This window comes from Anser cygnoides, chromosome Z (genome assembly GCF_040182565.1).
Source record: "Anser cygnoides isolate HZ-2024a breed goose chromosome Z, Taihu_goose_T2T_genome, whole genome shotgun sequence".
Taxonomy (NCBI): domain Eukaryota; kingdom Metazoa; phylum Chordata; class Aves; order Anseriformes; family Anatidae; genus Anser; species Anser cygnoides.
The window spans coordinates 62,138,066-62,159,262 of NC_089912.1; the positions used below are offsets into that span (position 1 = coordinate 62,138,066).

General features: G+C 49.6%; 2 protein-coding genes across 13 annotated transcripts in view; both read left to right on the forward strand.

The window, feature by feature from the left end:
• The window catches only part of LOC136788921 (uncharacterized), a 19,951-nt gene extending 15,838 nt beyond the window's left edge, over positions 1–4,113 (forward strand). For 5 of the 12 annotated variants that reach the window (XR_010827502.1, XR_010827507.1, XR_010827513.1 and 2 more), the window contains one exon: positions 1,018–4,113. The gene's annotated coding sequence lies outside the window, so the exon portion shown is untranslated. The other 7 variants (XR_010827500.1, XR_010827505.1, XR_010827511.1 and 4 more) reach the window with 4 other exon arrangements.
• LOC136789126 (uncharacterized) overlaps positions 1–19,766 on the forward strand; it is a 22,390-nt gene extending 2,624 nt beyond the window's left edge. Inside the window, exons 2-9 of the mRNA XM_066988877.1 lie at positions 5,279–5,423; positions 5,994–6,144; positions 8,829–8,935; positions 9,029–9,173; positions 10,760–12,439; positions 12,665–12,764; positions 14,389–14,721; positions 15,796–19,766. Of these exons, the coding sequence (XP_066844978.1) occupies positions 5,279–5,423; positions 5,994–6,144; positions 8,829–8,935; positions 9,029–9,173; positions 10,760–11,166 (955 nt within the window). The 3' untranslated portion in view covers positions 11,167–12,439; positions 12,665–12,764; positions 14,389–14,721; positions 15,796–19,766. The remainder of the gene's footprint in view (positions 1–5,278; positions 5,424–5,993; positions 6,145–8,828; positions 8,936–9,028; positions 9,174–10,759; positions 12,440–12,664; positions 12,765–14,388; positions 14,722–15,795) is intronic.
• The last annotated feature ends 1,431 nt before the right edge of the window (positions 19,767–21,197 follow it).

Consider the following 21,197-nt stretch of genomic DNA (forward strand, 5'->3'; position numbering starts at 1 on the left):
AAGGAAGCTACTGACAAGCTATTCGGCTCGGGAGTATTGAAAAAGAAATTACAATATGTAGAAGGAGAAGTCAGGTATTTAAGGCATCTAATGTCTGAGGGAAAACAAAGAATAAATCCAGAGAGGATTCAGGGAATTGTTGAAAACTAAGAAAGAATTAAAAAGTTTTGAGAGATTTTTTTTTTTTTTTTAAGGAATCAGGCACCACGAAGTCTGAGGGAAAATGGATACTCCCTGATGGGAGAGAAATGCTGAATAAAGCACCAATGAGGCAAATATTAACTGTTTTACATCAAGAGAGTCACTGGGAGGTGCAAGCAATGTGTGATGTTGTGCTAAGAAAGTATGTCTGTGTAGGAGTATACACTGTAGCGAAGCAAATATGCAGAGGATGTACCGTATGTCAAAAGGTAAATAAAAAGGTCATCCGTAACCCATCTAGAGGGGGACGGGAGCCAGGGATTTGACCTTTCCAAAGCATACAGGTAGACTTTACCGAGTTACCTAAAGTAGGGAGACTAAAGTACTTGTTTGTCCTAGTTGACCGGATGGGTGTAAGCTTTCCCCTCGGTATCTGCCACTGCGAACACGGTGGCTAAGGTATCACCGGAGCAAATAGTCCCTAGATATGGGATAGTTGAAAACATTGATTCAGGTCACGGAAGTCATCTCGCTTCACGAGTACTGCAAGGGCTAATGCAGGCCTTAGAGATTCAATGGAATTTTCACACCCCCTGGCACCCCTCCTCTTCTGGGAAGGTAGAGTGAATGAACCAGACATTAAAGAAGCAATTAACTAAGTTAGTGTTAGAAACCCAACTTCCTTGGGTAGAATGATTACCTTTAGCACTCCTCCAGGTTCAAACAGCACCAAGAAACGATATAGGAATTTCATCGTATGAGATGCTGTTCGGATTCCCCTATCTGGGCAGAAGGGATGAGATACCACAATTCAAAACAAGAGAAGTTTCCTAAGAACTGTATTCTGGGGTTGTCCTCTTCTTTGTCATCTCTCAGGACCCGTGGGTTGTTGGCTCAAACCCCACCTTTGGAATTCCCCATTCTCCACCATCAACCAGGAAATTGGGTCCTGATTCGGACCTGGAAAGAATCAAAACTCCAGCCTGAATGGGAAGGACTATTCCAAGTACTACTAACCACTGAAACAGCCGTAAGAACTGCACAAAAAGGCTGGACTCACTATACTCGAGTGAAGGCATCCGTCGACCCTAGTACCTGGGAAGCTGTTCCTACAGAAGACTTGTTGGAAGTTGAAATCGAAGAGAAAAATCTTGTAGTGGACTGTGAGCAGGATAAAAGCTTACAGTTGTAAACTAACCTTTTATTTTCACAGGTAACTAATGAGTGTGACTTGTGATTGAGAGAAAGGACTGGCCTATAGCGAATCAAAGTGCTCCCAAGGGGTTTTTGTTCTAGTAGTAGGGTACATATATCTTACTCTTTGTATTGGTAATTATTTGGAAACCTAAGGGTTAAAAATAATGACCGGGAAAAATCAACTATTAATTTTGTTTCTAGTGACTGTAGGCCTCAGAGAAGGCCTTGGTCAATTGGCAACTTGGAAAAGGCATGACCAGATAATAGTAAGATGGGATACCCCGTCAAAATAGGGGTGAATGTGACAGAGGGTTATGTACCACAATCTGTCATGTTTGATGCTTGTGAGGTGTTAGCTTGTGGAGATTTAAATGCCCAATGACAACTGAGCAGAGAGAACAAGTAACTGGGAGACACCCAACAGCCAGATTGAGAGCAGCTGTATGGAAACGATCCTCTATTGCCATCAGAGAAAGGGAGAAACTCAAGGAGAAAACAGGAGAGAAAACAGGAGGCTCTCTTTGAAATGTGGCAGTTCAAACATTTGAGATTGAAACAGGGTATGGGGATGTGAATGCCTGGATAGAATGGGTCAAATATGCTGTCCAGAGTCTCAACCGTAGCACTTGCTATGCTTGTGCCTCGGGACGACCGATTGCCCGGATAGTGCTCTTCCCATTGGGGTGGACCAGGGATTCCCAGGGGATGCGATGTATGATTGCATTGTACCAAGAAAAGACTGCCTGGGGAAATGAGGCCTGTAAGTCTCTCTCTTTGCTGTTCCCTTCCTTGCGTGATAGCAATATCAGGGTTCCCCCTGCATTCTCTACAGCTACAGGTGACCATGCAGCTTGCCTCTCACGGCAGGGTGTGAGCGCTACCCGGCATCTGGGAGAATTTGCCTTGTGCACAAGGACCTTGAATGCTACCAAGGACCTGATGGGAAACTGCTCAAGACTTGAGATCCCCAGGGCAGATCTGTGGTGGTACTGCAGAGGGAAGATCTTATGGTCCACCCTACCATCTAATTGGGGAGGCACTTTTGCACTTGTTCAATTAGCTATACCCTTCACCCTGGCATTTGAAAGAGAAACATCACAAATACACAGAAGAAGTAAAAGAGGCTTAGGAATATCATTTGATGATAGAGTGTACATAGATTCTGTTGGGGTGCCTAGAGGAGTTCCCGATGAACAGAAAGCCAGGAATCACATTGCTGCAGGGTTTGAGTCGCTGTTCTGGTGGGTAACAATCAATAAGAGTATTTATTATAGTCAGCAGATATTCATAAATCATACAAGGGATGCGATAAGAGAAATCGCTGAACAACTAGATGCCACCAGCAAAATGGCTTGGGAAAACAGAATAGCATTAGATATGTTGATCGCGGAGAAAGGAGGTGTGTGTGTGTGTGTGTGTGTGTGATACTGAGCAACCATTGTTGCACTTTTATACCCAACAATACTGCCCCAGATGGCACAGTAACTAGAGCGTTGCAAGGGCTTCCCGCCCTTGCCAGTGAATTGGCAGAGTAATTAGGAACCGGCCCTTCCTTCGCGGGATGTTCGGAATCTTGGTTTGGTAAATGGAAAGGGATCCTAGCGTCCGTATCTGCGTCCTTGATCGTAGTATCAGGAGTTTTGACGGCCCTTGGTTGTTGCATTATCCCCTGTGTAAAAGGACTAGTACAGCGGCTCACTGAAACTGCACTATCGAAAGAAATGACAGTGGAGCCACCACCTTACTCACGTAAGGCGATGATATTAGAGGGGATGGAAAGCAAAGAAGGTGAAGAAGAGGAAGAGATCTACCAAATTACACCGCAGAGAAAAGTTTTGCAAAAATCAACAGTTTATAAAGAAGAAAAGGGGGGAATTGTGGGAATAAAAATGTTGTTTTTGCAGAGTTACGTTGTTTAGAGGGAAGGAATGCGGTGTTGAGATAGGCTCGCAGTGATAAGAAAGCTTAACGGACAACCTTGTAAAATGCAGACAACCGGACCCCTCAGAGCAGCTAGGTGAAAATCACGGCGTCAAGTCAGATAAGTGAAGAAACATTACCACTTCAAACAGTAAAAAAGTCAAAAGAAATTTGAAATTGAACAGGCCGGCAACTGAAGGCCACGTAGTGTCTGTGAAGCGTCGGATAGGTTGTGAACCCGGAATACCCAGTCAGTGGGGAAACAGGGGAGGGTCCCGGTCGTCGAGAAAGAAAGTACACAAACCGTACTGTGTGACTAGTAGGCGCGCTCCTGCTTGTGGGACGCGTGCCATTGCGATCGCGAATAAATTACTACTTCACTGAGATCCTCGCCTGAGCCTAAGCTACTGGCTACGGAGTGTTTCTCACGCTCCCTGCGCGTAATCCTGGCTACAATATACCGCGTTATCGAAGGTGCCTTTTAAACAACATTGATAGAAACTCAGGGGGCGATAGTACTGACCCTGGGTGTGGAATTATCCACGCAGGGAATAATCCACGCTGCACCAAATATGGTAGCCACAGGAACGCTAATATACATAGCGCGTGCCAGATGCGACGTGAGAATCCTGCACCTGGATGGCCTGTCCCAAATGGCGAGAGGTGGTACTGGCTACGTGGCAATAAAGCCAGGAAGGTGTTGCCCCTGGGATGGAAGGGAGCTTGCACCCTGGAGGCAATAATTCCAAACGTGACTATTATTGAAGACCCACAAAGCCAAAGCCCCCTTGAGACCACACGCAGGATTAAGCGGACTCCAGACAATTCTCTAGTAAAATTCTCTAGTATTTCACAGCTTTGCAAGGTGGTTTTTACCTCGGTGAGGGGTGGGTGAATTAGAAAAAGCTATTGCAAATATCTCCGCTATAACTGAAGAACTAGAAAATAAGTTTGATAAGTTTGCAAAAATAGCACCGTAGAATCGAATAGTATTAGATTCATTAATAACCTCATAAGGAGGAGCGTGCACTGTAATTAATGCTAGTTGCTGTATAGATGTAGATCAAACGGGACGGATTTGACTGATATTTGGGGGGAAAAAAAGGTATACTGGGGGGCGTGGGGGGGGAAAGATCCTACATAGAGTAGCTCAAGATGACAGTTCCTGGGCATTTAGAAACATGTGGGAGATACTAACTTCGTGGTTACCTGAACAGAATTGGCTCAAACAACTATTTGTTGGTATTGTAAAAATAATGGCGTTGTACGCCTCCCATCCCCCGTGACATCCGAAGAAGACTATTGCGCCTTAACGTTGGAGAAACTCAAGAGCGCGGTACGTGAAGAGGTGCAAAAACAACAGTAGGAGTAAGGAAAGGAGAGGAGGGAGCTGTGACAAACTAAGTTGTGTTTTTGCAGTAGAGAACTAATTTTCTGTATTCCGAGGTAGCTGTGCAGTCATAATGAGGAGAAACGCCACGTGGGTAAGTGGACAGTAGGCGGCCTCACTGTTCCGAAATAAGGCAGAAGCTTGAGGAAAAACAGGTTGAGCAGCGTGGGCACGGTAAAACAAAGATCACAGGTTCCTGAAACATAAGAAAGGAAAAAAAAAAAAAAAGGAAATAAGAAGGGAGAAATTAAAGGGTTGAAAAAGAAGTAAAATTGTACATACATGGTACATACAGGGGAGGGGATCAGGTGTCGGGGAATAGGGAATAAAAGTTGATGCTGTGCTTACTGCAATGCGCTCCTGATCGGCAGGACGCCCGCCACTGCAACCGCGAATAAAATAGCCTCACAGAAGATCGTGTGTCAAGAAAATTATTTGAGATGTTTCTCGCAGATAGACTTGACGAGAGAGGACCAAGAACACCCGCGCCTTCTTTAAAAAAAAAAAAAAATAATAATAAAAAAAAGGCAGCACGGAGGCAGCCTCAGGGTCGCCTTCCCACAGGGAAGCGGCGCCGTGATTGGCTGGACCGTGAGGGCGGATGTGGCGTCACGGCTAGCCTTAACTCAGGGCGGAAACGCTCCGTGATTGGCTCGGAGGAACCCAGGGCGGAGGTGCCGTGCAGGGCTTGCCGGCGCTATGGGCGGAAGCTGTCGGGCCGGGCCGCGCCGGGCTCAGCTCGGGCCGGGCCGCCGCGGCGCGGTGCCGCAACGAGGTTGGTGGTCGGCGCCGCCCCGGGCCGGGAGGGGGCGAGGCGGCGGGCGGTTGGGGCGCCACGCGGTCGGCGGCTTCTGCGGAAACGGCCCTTGTGCGGGGCGGGGGCGGCGCCGGAGCGGAGCGGACCGGGCCGGGCGTGCGGCGGGGTCTGCACTGCGCGGGGCTTCGGAGGGCTGGGGGAGAGGGGGGCGAAGCGGCGCGGGGGGGGGCGGCTGCGTGCGCTTGGCCGACTCCCCTCTGGGGCGGATGGACTGCTCCGTCCCGCGGCATGCTGGGAGCTGTAGTTCTGTGGTGCGCGGCCGGTCTTTCCCCGAGCCGGGGCCGCGGCCGGGGCCGGGCCGTGCGCGCCGGGAGGCGCAGGTTGCCGCTGGCTGCGAGCGCGGCTGCCGGCGGTGAGGCGAGCGAGAGCCTTCGGGGGCGCTTCCCCGGAGCGTCGGGCCGGGAGGGGTGGGGGCTGCGGCGGCCGGGCGCGGGTCCTCGCTGCGCTCGATCGTCGGGCTGCGCCTCGGAGGTTTTCCTCCCCCCGCGTGCTGACGGCCGGCTCTCTCCTTTCCCTGCGGCTCACCAGGGCAGAAGCAGCTCCCCGCCGCTGGGACCCCCGCGGGGTTTGTCGCCGAGCGAAGGTGGCGCGGCAGCTGAAGGGAGGAAAGCTGCAGCTGGCGTGCTGCAGTCGCAGGTTTCCCAGGAGAAAGAGCAGCCCGTCTGTCCCAGCTGTCCGGGTAAGTCGCAGCGACCTCCGGGTGAAATCCAGGCGTGAAGGGGATTTTGGTGGCTCTCTCAGACGGCTAGCCCTACCAAAGGTCGCATCGGTTACAAAAGGTAGTAGTAACCTTGCAGTTTGTGTGTTCTGTAACGTCTGTAGCACAATAAACTGGCAGGTGAAGAAATGAGCGGGTAAAAATACACGTGACTCTACAGCTGAGATTAAATAACGTGCAGGTTCTTCTGTGTTTTGTCTTTCAAAGCGCGTTGTTTGACTCGGTGATCCTTAACGATGATCCTCGGTGGTCCCTTCCAACTCAGGATATTCTACGATTATGTTGTTGCCGAGCGCCTGAGCTTTTTGCTCACGTTACTGAAGAAAGGAATGGCTGTGCTTCTTCCCCACCCCCCTCTTTTTTTTTCCTCTCCTCTTCTCCCTCGATGACGGGGACTCGAAATGTTTTTCTCAGATGTCCATGTGAAAATTTAAAAAAAAAAAAAAAAGAAGCTGATGGTGAACACTGACAGAATTGGGTGACACTTTCAAGGTAGAGGGCAAAGAACGTGGAAATTCCTAGTACGTTAGTGTTACTCTGTTAGCAAAACCGACGTACACGCCGCTTGCTGTTCCTAGTTTTTTGGTTTGGCCTGGTTTTCCTTTCAGAAGTCTCCCCGAAGGCCTTTGTGGACAAAACTTTGTCCCGCTTCAGCTTTAAGAATTATCCTAGAAACAATGAACAAGTGCTTGCAGGGCTTTATGGAACGCTAGTTGCGGTCAGTCAAGAACAACTTGGGAGGCAATTCCTTTCGTGGAATTGTAGAGTGATCGAGAGATCAAGGCCAGCGTTGTGAAGAAATAGTGCCAGGTTATAGTCACAGGTGACTGCCTTCTGAAGGGAACAGAGGCTCCCATCTGCAGATCAGACCATCTTTACCGAGAGCTTTTCTACCTGCCTGGGGCTTGGATCAGGGACATTGCTAGCGAGCTTACGAGCTTAGTTCAAACTTCAGATTATTCCTTACTCCTGCTCTTTCACGTGGGTACCAACAAGTTTGCAGCAAGAAGTCTGTGTTCAATCAAAATAAATTTCAGGGCCCTGGGAAGCTAGCTAGAGGATTCAGAAGCACGGGTTATCGTCTAGCATTTTGGGATATATTAAACACAGTGTAGCCAGCTGGTCAAAAGAGGTGATTCTCCCACTGTATTTAGCGTTGGCGAAGCCTCTCCTTCGATATTGTGTGCGATTCTGGGCTCTACGATATAAAAAGAACGTTAAGATCCCTGAAAGCGTACAGAGGAGGGCAACAAAGCCGGTAAAAGGATTGGAAGGCACGCCCTGTGTGGACGCTACAGTACTTCTGCTAGCTCCTCGGAATTGTATATAGTCATGAGTAACGCTCCTGATTCTAAATACATAGTCTTTCCCTGCATATAAGCCGAACGCTATTCTACAATCGTTTGCTTCTTCCGGCAGTGGATTCTGTCTTTCAGTGATTTATGGGTACTTTACATGTCCTGGATATTGCTTTCCAGATACCTGGAGCTTGCTAGCTTTTCTGTCTCCCAGACGTGTGGCTGATAGTGGTCTAGTCTTGTGAGCTGTGCTGCCGTGAAGTCTGTCACCTGTTGATGCTGAAGGTACTTTTCTAGAAAGAGGAAGGTGGTAGGTACAGTTTCACACCAGGACATCAACAAAATCACGTACTCTTTTTATCATCTCCAGACGTGTTTCCTTCGGTGGCTTCTGGACTTTGGTCCATATTGTAGGCCCCGAGAAGGAAGGAGGTTGGCTTTTCATAACCACAGTTTCTTCCAGCTGTTTCAGATGGATTTCATGGTTGATTCTAGTTGAAATGACTGCCTCAGGAAAAAAAAATAACAAAAATGGTAGTCCAAACAACTTATAAAAAAATAAAAATAAAAAACAAACGAAAACACCGCTCCCATTTCCTCACAGCTTATTCATTTGCTGTGGTATCTTCTTTATGGAAAGAAGTGTCCTTTCCTTCCCAAGCTGTAAAGGAAGAGTTCAGGTACTCTTCACTTGTGCGCTTTAATCTGTGACGTGTTTGTTCGCATAGAACTTCTGGGAAGTTTGGCGGTAGAGTTTAGGGTTTACATGTTAGGTAAACAGAAGTATCGCTCAACTCAGAACATAGTTAAATAAAAGTACAATATTTATTTAAAATGAATAAGTGTGTGTCTATAGTCTTGTGTCCTTTCTTTGCAGAACTCAATAGTTAGCCTTTATACATATTTCTAAGTTGCCCGGTTTATCAGTGTACAACACAGCATTCGGGAATATCATCTGAGATTTTAGGTGAAGAGGACTGTCCTTTGTTCAGTTGTGCACTCTTGTGTGTCAGCCCTGATTCTGAACCGTATAAAAGCTGGAAACTTCTTTCCGGTTTTCTCTCTAACCTCACTGAAGTGTGGGTACTTCCCAGCGTACGTGATACTATTCAGCATGTGGATATTCTGTTTCCTCACACTAGCTACAATTCCGGTGAAGTTACGCATCTTGAGCCTGCATGTTAGTGTTTCATCCTTTCAGTTCCACAAAAGGAGGGTTCAGTGGAAGTTTTGAATCCTGTAGAGTGGAATACAGGTTTTTAGCCTCAAAGGCTTTAGTTATTTTTCCCTGGTGAGCTTTGGAACAGAAGATATGTAACATTAACAGTTTTTTATTATTCATTTCAGGACTCTTTGACAGCCCTCCTGGATCCGATGATGCAAAGCTCACTGACATATCCTACCCAGGAGACCAACAATCGGTGACGTTTGGAACCAAATCCCAGGTGGGAAACGTAAGTTATCAAAGTGGAGCAAGAATTCGTGTTGAGCATGGGGATTCAAATAACAAATGCATTTTCGGGAACTGGCTCTATCCTTCATCGCAGGTGAAAGCAGCTCTGTGGGCCCTCCAAGGAGGCACCTCTGCAGTGATTGCAAGTGGAACCCACCCAAAGATCTCGGGTCGTGTCATCACAGGTGTTGTGGAAGGGAAGAAAGTTGGAACTTTTTTTTCAGAGGTAAAACCTGCAGGTGAGTACGGAAGTAACATGTACATTGGGAGCTGTAGAGATTTCCTGGAAGTTTAGGGTCGAAATTTGGCTAGGCCTGCCTGTTCAACAAATGGGAAACTACGCTCTGCTTGACAAACGGCTTTTGAAAGGTAACTTTTAATGTTGGAATAGAACATCTTGAATCCTCTGCTCGGGTTCCTTCCAGCTGATGACTTGCTGCATCAGACTTGCATTCAAAGAACTAGGTAGAATTTGTATTGCTTTTAGTCTTAGAGGTTATCATCTATTATTGAAGATTCCAGGGTGAAAGCGTGCATATAGAATGTACGGCTGAACTAAGATAGTGTGTAGTTTGGGTTTTTGTCGTAAGTTCTTTTAATGACTCGGTCTTTTGTTACCGTATGCAGGAATGTTTTCCTGCCTCTGTGTTGCTGTGACAATGTAACAAGGGCCGCAGAAAGTCAGACCAAAGATCGGTGGTCTTAGCAGAATGGAACGAGTATAGAGCGATACTTGTGACTTGCACTTTAAGACAAGCCAATGCCTTTGAGTATAAAAACGCTTAATGTGTTTCTTGTAAAAATCGGCCATATCCTTTGAACCCATGTAAACACTTAGCATCCGTGGGTCACAGCAGTCACGAGCCTTAACTAGGTATTGTGCGTAAACTCTGGAGCTAGCACTATGTGGAGAACTGCTTCCTTTATTTTGTGTGTGTTTGTGGGCAGGAGGAGCGTTGAAGTTTGCTTCCTGCTAGCTTTTGATGCCCCCGCCTTCTGTATGGAAAGAGAACATGGGTGATCGATCTCTGTTCAACTTTTATGATATGAGACATCGTCTTTTCCCTCATCGTCTCTTTGTCACATGAAAAAGGTTTTTTCTTAGTCCTTTTCTACAGAAACTGTTCCAAAAGTTTGGCGATCCCTGTTTCTCTTGGCTGAAACTGTTTTTATTCTACTGTGACCTTTTTAAGATAGGCAAAAATAAAATTCTGTGTAGCATCCAAGATGCAAATGAACCTTCAGTTTATGAGATGGCAAGGCTAACTTTGAGTTTTGATTAGACTGGTGATGTTTCTTGTTGCCTTTCCTAGGCCTTTTCCAAAAGCTTAAACGTGTAAGTTGCTCTTCGACGCTGATGAGCATTGAGGTGATGTTTTCATAGGATTATGTGCAGTACCGAGGCCTGATTTCCCCTTTTGCCTCTGCATTTCTTCACGTTTATCTGCTTTGAATTGTACTCGCTATTTGGCTGCATAGCGGCTGCAAAGGAATCACAGGCTGGTTGAGGTCGGAAGGACCTCCAGAGGTCACCTGGTCCAACACCCCTGCTCAAGCAGAGCCACCCAGATCTGGTTTTCCAGGACCACGTCCAGACAGGTTTTGAAACCTCACAAAGACTGTGACTCCACGACCTCCCTGGGCAGCCTACGCTAGTGCTCAGGCACCCTCACAGCGAAAAAGTATTTACTGATGTTCAGGAAACCACAGGAGGGGAACATCCTATGTTTCGGCCTGTGTCTGTTGCCTCCTTTTTTGTTCCTTGGGTACCAGTTAGAAAAGTCTGGCTTTGTCTTCCTTCCACCCTCCCTTCGTGTGTTTACAGACGTCGATGAGATCCCCTCCAAGCCTCCTCTTCTCCAGGCCGAACGGTCACAGCTCTCCCAGCCTGTCCTCATAGGAAAGGTGCTTCAGTCCCTTACCGTCCTCGTGGCCCTCCGTTGGACTCTTTGCAGTGTGTCCAGGTCTCTCCTGTACTGGGAGGCCCAGGCCCAGCACTCCAGGTGCGGCCTCACCGTTCCTGAGCAGAGGCGGAGGATCGCCTTTCTTGACCTGCTGGCAATACTTTGCCTAATGCCACCCAGGATACCCTCAGCTGCTTTTGCAGCAAAGGCACATTGCTGTTTCGTGTTCAAGTTGGCGTCCACCAGGAAACTTAGCTCCTTTTCCGAGAAGTTCCTTTCTGGGAAAAAGTGCGATATCAGCGCTTTTCACTTTGTCCTACTGCAATAAATTTGTATCAGCTATAAAGCTTTTCATCTTGTAACCCCACGTCTCAGACGATTACAAATATGGTGAACAGCAAAAGTAAAGGTGAAATCTTACTGCGACCCTTCCTCTACCATGGAACGTGGTTACTCCCATTCTTTCTTTTGTCTTCTGTCTTCCAAAACACGCTTTAAATATTCAGGTACCTTTTTAAAATGAACTCTTATCTCCTCGCGTGTGTCACTTTTTTTCAAAGAACACGAAAATACGCTCTACTTTATAAAGTATGACCTCGCTTTAAAAAGCTGTTTTAACGCTCCTTAATTAAGTCTTCTTAATCAAGTGTCCGCTAGTTCTTTTCTTACCTCCTGTTATTTTCCTTAACGTGGGAATTCCTGCTCTGGCAATTTCTGTAGGACGCTTCTGAAATAGAAGTCCGGGCCTATTAGTCACATTTCAAGTCATCTGTCCTACAGACAATTTCAAGAGAGTTAAAAATGAAAACGTAGCTTATCCGTGAGCTACTTGAGAACTCCTTAGTGAAATGCTGCGTGAGCCTTTTGACTTGTTACTTCTGCTTCTGTTTCAAAACTTGTTCTGTATCGTTTCAGTTTGAGACAGGTTCTTTGATATCCACGCCAAGAAGAAAACCTTTCTTCCGTAGGAACCCTTCAGTGTGCACAGGGAGAGGCGTGGAGAGAGCAGCTATTCTGCAAGCTGTTACTCAGGCCGCTTTTGGCTTCCAGCGCCGTTTGTACATTCCCGTGTTGTTTTGCAATCTTTTCTCTTTTCGTTAGTTGTCTAATTAAACTTTTTCAAAGGATGCCTCCCTGTTTTCAGTTTTCTCCTAAATCTCTCCTGAGATTTAGCCGTCCTTGTATTCTTTTGCTCTTTGTCAAGTCTTTTTGATACAAGCTGTGTGCAGCTTTGATACGAGCTTGTTTGTCCCCTATGACCTGGATGATCTTGCTGAATCTCCGTGATGCCTTGAAAAGGGCTGTGCTCGGGGACCGTGGCAGCATTTTGGTATCTGATACAGATTTTCCTGTTCTGGCATACAGTGAATTTCTTTGATATGTCTATTAGGACCGTACCTGTTTTCCTGCTTTGAGTAAGGAGTTGGAAGATGAAAGGTTAGCGTTCGTTTCCTCCCACATGGGCTGTAACCTTTGTCTGCGTGTCTTGTGGTTGTGTTTTGTTTGTTTGTTTGTTTGTTTTGGCAGGCCCTCCAGCAGAGCAGCAGGGTGAAAGGGCTCGAGCTGGTGGCAGGACCCTGGCAGCTCTGCAGCCTGAGCAGGTGAGAGAACAGTATGTGCTCACTCTTTAAGGTTGGGAACAGGTGGCAAGCCTTAAAATACAGGTTTATAACACAAATGGGTCCTGGAAAAAATCAGCTGGCTCCAAGCATTCAGGGAGTCAAGACGGTGGGAAGATGTGTCAGTAGAAATGAGCTGAAGTGAGCCAGATGTCAAACACCACGGACTTCATATAAGGATGCAGTTCAGAAACTTTTCTCTTTCAGAGAGCGGAGATTGATTATCGTCTTGCTGACTTGTTACCTGATCAGAGAGAAGAAATTCTCTTGGCAAACGAGAAGGACTGAGAAGAAGCTGAAAATAAAGGTAATATTATGGGTCCTTTCATGGTACTCCTGTTGTCATGAGCTTTTCTGGGCCTCAAAGGAAATGAGCAGAACTAGAATATTCCGTCACCTGCAATTGGATATTACGGCTGTCACAGGTTAGTGAGCCCAGGACTTTGAGAGCTTGTCAGTGGAAACAGCTGCAGCTTCCATAATTACATGAGAGATGTCTTCATCAGAGAAGACAGAGAGGCCTTTGAAAACAGCAACCCATGGCATTGTTTAAAAAAAAAAATAAAAATCTAAATAAATAAATAAATAGCGTTTCCTTTTGCCAAAGGAGGCTCGCTTTAGGAATTGAAAATAGCAAGTATCTGCCCTGTTATCGTCATGTATGAAATAGCATGAGTATCTCCCGGGCTGGTTAACGTAATGTTTGGCCCCTGTGGGGAAGGTTGTTACTGAAAAATGATGCTTTCCGGAACGAACCATGTTACCTTCTGACCGAGGAAAGTACAGTTCAGGCAGCATAGACTAAATCCGTTCTTTTGCGTTCGAGGGGTGCATCGAGAAGCTGGTCTTGGGTTAGAAAATGTGTGAAACTGGCACGTCACAAACTGTAATGCAGAGAGATCTTTGATAACAAAAGTGTATTTCTGTTGGTGAGTTACTGGAATGCTGCAAGAAGTCTTGCCTCAAAAGACTCTTCTGAAATGAATTCTGTTGCCATCCCAGTTTTTTTTTTTTCTACGGGCACATTCTTGGGACTTGCTTCTGCAATGTCGAGAGTTATTCAGGGTTGGTTTTTGATACCCAGCGTAGAGAAGGAGTTAGCTTACGTTCAGGTGCTGCGGTTTCTGCACGTGTCTTATAACGTAGGTTCCCTGCTTAACTTGCAATTTATGAGGTTCCTACCAATGAGCACTTTCCTGTCCATGCCGAACGCAGCTGAGTTGCAGGCTACCATTAAACATCAAATGTTTAATATAGATTGCTAATAGCAAATCGCAACTGTTAAGAATATATGCTAAAAAAAATTAGCACAGAAAGTAGAAGCTCTAGGCTGTGAGTGGTCTGTCCCATACTGATACTGCATGTTTGCACCGAGGCAGAATGATTGCTTTCACTCGCTTGTGGAGCGATGAGTCTAGGCTCTCACTGCTAGTATTTTTAGCAAGACTGATTGAGCATTTCTCTAACATATGAGCAAGTGTTTGAGGAGCAAGTGATGGGTATGGGCACTTAGAAAGAGACTGCCAAAGGGCAGCTTCCTATTTTATAACTGAATTTTGTGAGCGTTGGTCCTCGTTTCATACTGAAGGGGAGTATGCTCTAGTGAAGGGAGTATGTTCACGTGAAAGGAAAAGGCACTAGTCTCCCTCGTCTGCCATTATTACTTCCTTGCTGCTAGCTCTGTTCTTCATAGAAAGCCAGTATGTTTCCTCGTCACATTCTAGTCTGCCTGCCTAGACTTCAGCCTTTGCCTCGTGGGTCTCTTGCCTTGCATAGACAATCTCTCCCCTTCTCCTCTTCTTCTTCATCTCATTTGTAAACCTTTTATCAGGCTGATTCTTACTGGCTTCCCACCCCCCGACCTTTTTCTTTTTTTTCTATTTTTTTTCTATTTCTATTTTTTCCTTTTTTCTATTTTTTTTTTTTTACAGACTTAGGATGGCTTGTCTTGTTAGTTACTTTTCTTCCTGCCAGCCCCCAGCCTCAAGTTCTCCGATGCGACTTCAGAGGATCATCTTTGATACCTCCGCATCTGAATAATACGGTTTCTGTCCCATGCTGTAGCTGACGGCAGGACGGACTCTGAGTGCAGAGGAGAGGTTGCTTCCTCCCTGGTTTCCTATTGCGTCCCATACTGGTTTGGGTAAGCAATTTCAGAGGAAATTTGACTTCTCCGTGGAGCAGCGTGTGCCTGACAGCTAGCTGGAGACAGCACACACGGCATTGAGTCAGCGCTCCGAGTGCGGTCCTGAGTTGCAGTAAAGGTAAAACAATTGCAGACTGACCGTTTAGCTTCTAAGGAGCATCTACAGATAGCACGTTTGCCTCTGATGCTTAAAAGGCGAGGGTCCGAGATCACATTTCACGGACTGCTTCCTAGAGATTTCAAGAAATGCAATCGTTCTGAAGCACAGCCGCACTCCGTTATTGTTTAAAGGGAACAAACTGCCTTGAGACCCGTTACGTGGGAGGGAACCGGGGGCGGAAGTGACGTCAGGGCGTGCCTTCCCTGAGGGCCAAAACGGCTCCGTGATTGGCTGGACCGTGAGGGCGGATGTGGTGTCCTGGCGAGCCGTCAGTGAGGGCAGGAGCATTCCGTGATTGGCTGGGAACCCAGGGCGGAAGCGGCGTCACGGCTAGCCTTAACTCAGGGCGGAAACGCTCCGTGATTGGCTCGGAGGAACGCAGGGCGGAGGTGCCGTGCAGGGCTTGCCGGCGCTATGGGCGGCAGCGGCCGCGCCGGGCCGCCGAGGCGCGGTGCCGCAACGAGGTTGGTGGTCGGTGCCGCCCCGGGCCGGGCCGGGAGGGGGCGAGGCGGCGGGCGGTTGGGGCGCCACGCGGTCGGCGGCTTCTGCAGAAACGGCCCTTGTGCGGGTCGGGGGCGGCGCCGCGCCGGAGCGGAGCGGAGCGGACCGGGCGTGCGGCGGGGTCTGCACTGCGCGGGGCTTCGGAGGGCTGGGGGAGAGGGGGGCGAAGCGGCGCGGGGGGGGGCGGTTGCGTGCGCTTGGCCGACTCCCCTCTGGGGCGGATGGACTGCTCCGTCCCGCGGCATGCTGGGAGCTGTAGTTCTGTGGTGCGCGGCCGGTCTTTCCCCGAGCCGGGGCCGGGCCGTGCGCGCCGGGAGGCGCAGGTTGCCGCTGGCTGCGAGCGCGGCTGCCGGCGGTGAGGCGAGCGAGAGCCTTCGGGGGCGCTTCCCCGGAGCGTCGGGCCGGGAGGGGTGGGGGCTGCGGCGGCCGGGCGCGGGTCCTCGCTGCGCTCGATCGTCGGGCTGCGCCTCGGAGGTTTTCCTCCCCCCGCGTGCTGACGGCCGGCTCTCTCCTTTCCCTGCGGCTCACCAGGGCAGAAGCAGCTCCCCGCCGCTGGGACCCCCGCGGGGTTTGTCGCCGAGCGAAGGTGGCGCGGCAGCTGAAGGGAGGAAAGCTGCAGCTGGCGTGCTGCAGTCGCAGGTTTCCCAGGAGAAAGAGCAGCCCGTCTGTCCCAGCTGTCCGGGTAAGTCGCAGCGACCTCCGGGTGAAACCGAGGCGTGCTCGTAGACTTCCTGCAGCCCAGGCTCAAAGGCTTAATCAAATTTGCAGAAGCGCGAACTGCTCGGCGTGGGAAGCTTAAAGGAAAGCCATGTAGTGCCTGCCAAGCTGTAGTAGCTTCTTAGACCTAGAACGAATTGGCCTGTTGAGCTCTGTCTCTTTGTTGCTCAGTCTGTGGTACAAGAGGCTAACCTTTGTCCTGCCTCAGCTTTCAGAGTTGTCCTAGAAATAAACCGGTGCTTGCGGGGCTTTCCAGAACGCTGGTTGTGGTCGGTCAAGACAGACGTGAGAGGTGATTTCTGCCTGTCTGTCTGTCTGTTGGTTATGCCCCGAGAGTTTTGCTTGAACTGTGTGCAACAAAAGAGGCCTTGAGCCTGTACTGAGCAGCGAGAGAAAGCAAAACTCCAGGTAAGCGCTGGCCGTGGCAAAGTTGCTTGGGAATTGAGCGGCTGGGGGCTTTCCAGCGGAACTCGGTACGCAGACAGAAACGTGACCTTCGAGGTCTGCCTTGCGTTGAAGCTGTGGTATTTGACCCATAACTGTATGGAGTTGCTAAATCCTAGAGGGAATGATAGAGACGTCCCTGGTTCAGCCTTTTTTGCCACAGTCATTGCAGAAATGTTGGAAAAGTGAGTATCATCCCTCTCTTTAAATTCATCTTTTAAAGCGTTCTTTCTGCAGACTCCTGTCTGTGGTTAGGTACTTGATTTGCGTGAAACAGAGCCAGACTTTCCTATTAACTAGCACCCTGATTGAAATTCCCTGTCATCGGAGGACAGGAACTATAAATGGTGCTTGGCAGTTTAAAATCTCTTGGCTTCTACGGAGGCTAACTTGCCAAAGCGAATAGGAAGTAGCCTAAAGTTCGGTAAAGACGCTGAATAGAAAAGGTCCTCTTCTTGACGGGAAAAGAGCTTTGCAGAACACAAGCTCTGTTTCCCGTAGGGCTCCCTACTTACCCACCCGCTCAGCGATTATTGCAGGCTTTGACTGGTCCCCTCAGGTCCAATATCGCACAAGCGTTGTGCCGCAGACGGTACCTTAGCTTACTTTCCATCTCGTGCTGCGTTACTTATACCCACAGAAGACTTACTTCAGCGTCAAATAAACCCCGTGCGAAGCGTCCCCGACTCATGCCAGTGGGACCATCCTGTTGTGGCTGGTAAAATCCAGGAACAGGACGATGCTTGGAAGAATGTAACCTGTGGAGGAGCAGGCAACAGTCTCCTGTTAGGCAACAGGTTTTCGAGACTGGTTTTCCCACCGCCCTGTGCGTTTTGAAGGAGGCAGTCCCTAAGCTGATGCAATCCAACTGCATCTAAGCTGTAGGTTGGTACTACCATAAGCTATAAAGGAACTTAACGTGTTGGGTTTTTTTGTTTGTTTGTTTGTTTTTTAATCGAGGCTCGTGTGCGTGCGTTTGGCTTGTCCCGATGGCTGGTGTAGATGATAGCTCACATGCCCCAAAGCTCCTTGTGCTGATGTTGGATCTGCCCCTTGGCAAAGGACTGCATCCCGTGTGTTCAGCTTTTCTTCCTTACCATCTCGTATGTATGTATGTATTTATTTACTTTTCTGAAAGAAAGGGTGGATTTTTCATGGGTCTCTCTGTGAGCGTATCGAACCAGGCTGTTCAAATGGCTGTTGACGAAGGGGATTTTGTTGGCTCTTTTAGATAGCTATTCCTACCAAAGATCGCATCGGTTACAAAAGGTTGTAGTAACCTCGCAGTCTCTACGTTCTGTAGCGTCTGTAGCAAAATAAACTGGCAGATGAATAAATGAGCAGGTACAAATACACGTGACTCTACAGCTGAGATTAAATAACGTGCTGTTTCTTCTGTGTTTTGTCTTTCAAAGCGCATTGTTGCCGAGCGCCTGAGCTTTTTGCTCGTGTTACCGAGGCAAGGAATGGCTGTGCTTCTTCCCCCCTCATCCCTCTCTTTTTTTTTTTCTCCTCCTCTCCCTTGATGACAGGGACTCGAAATGTTTGAAAATTAAAAAAAAAAAAAAAAAAAAAAGGCGACGGTGAACACTGACAGAATTGGGTGACTTTTTTAAGGCAGAGGGCAAAGAACGTGGAAATTTCTAGTATGTTAGTGTCACTCTGTTAACAGAACCAACGTACACGCCGCTTGCTGTCCCTAGTTTTTTGGTTTGGTTTTCCTTTCAGTAGTCTCCCCAAAGGCTCCACAAAGGACACCTTGTGTATCTTTTCTGTTCTTCCAGGATTCATTTGTCAGGAAAGACAACCATGAAATCCAAGGGCTGTGGACAACCATCTACCAGATGGTTGTTGCAGTTGCCTTTGGTCACGTCATTCGTCCTTTTAGCTCGCCCTTTCCTTTACCTTGAGTGGAATTTTTCTTGCCGCGCTGTTTGCAGTGGTAACATTGCTGCCGAGGTGTTTTTTGACTAAAAATGATCTTAACTGTAGTAGTGAATTCACAGATTGTGGCTTTGTGTAATGACTCCCATGATCGCAACTTTTTTTTTTTCCTTTGTCACAGATAGGAGAAAAGCTCTTTCCAGAGAGATGGAGAAGGAATTAATAATACCTCTGCCTCATTCTGTGAGACCGGAAGACAGTGAGTGACTAACTGTAAGCTGCGATTCTCAGGAGTTGCATAGCTAAGAGTCTCGGGTTCCTTCTCTGCCTGACCCCTAGGGCCTTAGGCATGGGAAATCTTAGGCTTAATGTTTTTCCCTATGAAATACTGTCACGTTAAGGGGCATAGCTGAGTAACTGTTACAGTTGTGGTCGGATTCAGGGTACTGACCTATCATGGTCACAGATTCACCTAAATAATGTAGCACGCCCTTGGTCTAGTCACGTTTAATGAGAACTGTCACGGCTGGGAACAATGCAATGAAGGGCAGTGTTCAAATGTTACCCCACAGAGTCCCAGTGCGGAGGGTGGCAGGGGGAAGAGAGGCTCAGCCCGTCGACTGATCCCAGAAGTCAGAAAGGTATCCTTCGTGATGGTATCTTCCCTAACATCCCCTTTCACTTCAGACAGTTTACATTATTTTCTCTCCTTTAGGTGGGGCTTGAGTGACTCTCGTCAGGCATACCTTGGTTATGATTGGTGAAAAGTTTTCTTGCTTTTGTTTAAAGGTAAGGGGTCTGAGAAATTCATAGCACGCCCTCAGTGAGGGGTGGTCGTCCCTTGGAGGCACGGACCTTTTGGGATGGAGGTGTGTTTTGGTATTATGATGATACTAGAATGAGCAAAAGTTCCCTAGAGTACAGTGTTTTGTTAAAAACATGACAGGTCGTTGGCTCAGGGTAGCAAAGGTGCAGCTTATCAGTGTGTCTCAGCTTATCAGTGGGTCTCAGTGTGCACGAGAGCATCGGATCCCCATCTGGTTGCAGAGCCTATCCGTGGTGTTTCCACTCCGCTTTACGCTCCCTCCCCTTCCTTGGAGTCAGCACACCGAGTTCCCCTAGTGCGATAGCACGTAAAGTTGGAGGCCTAGGGAATGCTTAGGTAGCGCAGCTGCCCTCCACCCTGAAAGCTTCGATGCTGTACGCTTTCTTTAAAAGGTGAATATGAGTTTAATTTGCCTAGTTACTTCAGGCAATTACTCTGCAACTACCCAAAGCAGCGACAGTGAGAAGCCCACTTCCAGCATCCGCTCCCCACGCAGGGACGGACAGACGGACGCCGCTCTTTGCCTTGCCCGCCAGGGGAAGGGGAGAACGACCGGGCAGGGAGCCCCACCGCAGCCCCCCTCCCCGGAGTCCTGCACAGCAGTTTAATAAAGTTTGCTTTCCGGCCCGTGCCCCCTTTGGTGGTTGCCATCCCAGGAAGTGGCTTTCGCCGTCTGTGTGTGGGTGCAGGTTCCGTAGCGGGGTGGGTATGGAGAGGGGGTGGCCCCCTGTCTGTCGGCCGGAGTGCGGGGCCAGCCCTGCCAGGTGGGGGGGCAGCTGCCTATTGTGGGACGGGGAGGGCAGCTCGCTGCTGTCTTTGCTACCTGGGGTGGGGAGACTGCTCTGTGGGGTGGGGGCTGCTTGCAGAGGCGCAAGTGGGGAGGGGGCTGGGGGTTCCCGGCAGGACCCCCAGGGCAGGCGATGGCGTTGTGGAGGCCGGGTCCCGGGGGATTGGCGGCTGGGGCAAGGAAAGCCCAGGCGGGGGTGGCATGGGGTGGCAGGCACAGGTCTGCGGGTGCTGGGCTGCAGGTGGGGAAGCCTGGGGCTGGCTCCATGGTGTCGGCAGTGTCAAGCCGCCAGGAGCACCATTCCCCCAGCAAGCCGGGAGTTGTGGTCGTTGGGCTCAGAGCATCCCGTTGCCCACGTTGGGTTCGTTGTTATTATCTCCCTGTCTTTTTTGTCCTGATAAAAAAATGTACTGTTACAGCTTGCCGCCGCTCAGCTTCCCAGCCGTGAGCGGCACGTTGCTCAAGGCAGACCCTTCCTCCCTGAGGCGGCGTGGGGTGCAAATTTCTGCTGTTTTCGTTTGTGCTTTCTCTGGGAAAATGGTCTGGGAAGCCGTCCCTGCTGCCCTCAGGACGCATCCTGCCGGCGAGAAGCGGGTACTGCAGGCGGCGGGGCCACGCATGCGCGGTAGCGCCTTTGAATGCCCCCTTCCGCCACCTGCTGGTGAAAATCCGGTACTGCAGGCGCCTTGGGTCAGCGCATACGCTGTGGTGCCCCCTGGCGCCCTCTGCGCCACCTGGTGGCCAAAAGTGGGTACTGCAGGCACCGTGGGGCCGCGCATATGCTGTGGCGCCCTCTGCCGCCGCCTGGTGGCGAAAAGTAGGTACTGCAGGCGCCCCGGGGCCGCGCATGCGCGGTGGCGCCCCCTGGCGCCCTCTGCCGCCGCCTGGTGGCCAAAAGTAGGTACTGCAGGCGCCCCGGGGCCGCGCATGCGCGGTGGCGCCCCCTGGCGCCCTCTGCCGCCGCCTGGTGGCGAAAAGTAGGTACTGCAGGTGCCCCGGGGCCGCGCATGCGCGGTGGCGCCCCCTGGCGCCCTCTTCCGCCGCCTGGTGGCCAAAAGTGGGTACTGCAGGCGCCCCGGGGCCGCGCATGCGCGGTGGCGCCCCCTGGCGCCCTCTGCCGCCGCCTGGTGGCCAAAAGTGGGTACTGCAGGCGCCCCGGGGCCGCGCATGCGCGGTGGCGCCCCCTGGCGCCCTCTGCCGCCGCCTGGTGGCGAAAAGTAGGTACTGCAGGTGCCCCGGGGCCGCGCATGCGCGGTGGCGCCCCCTGGCGCCCTC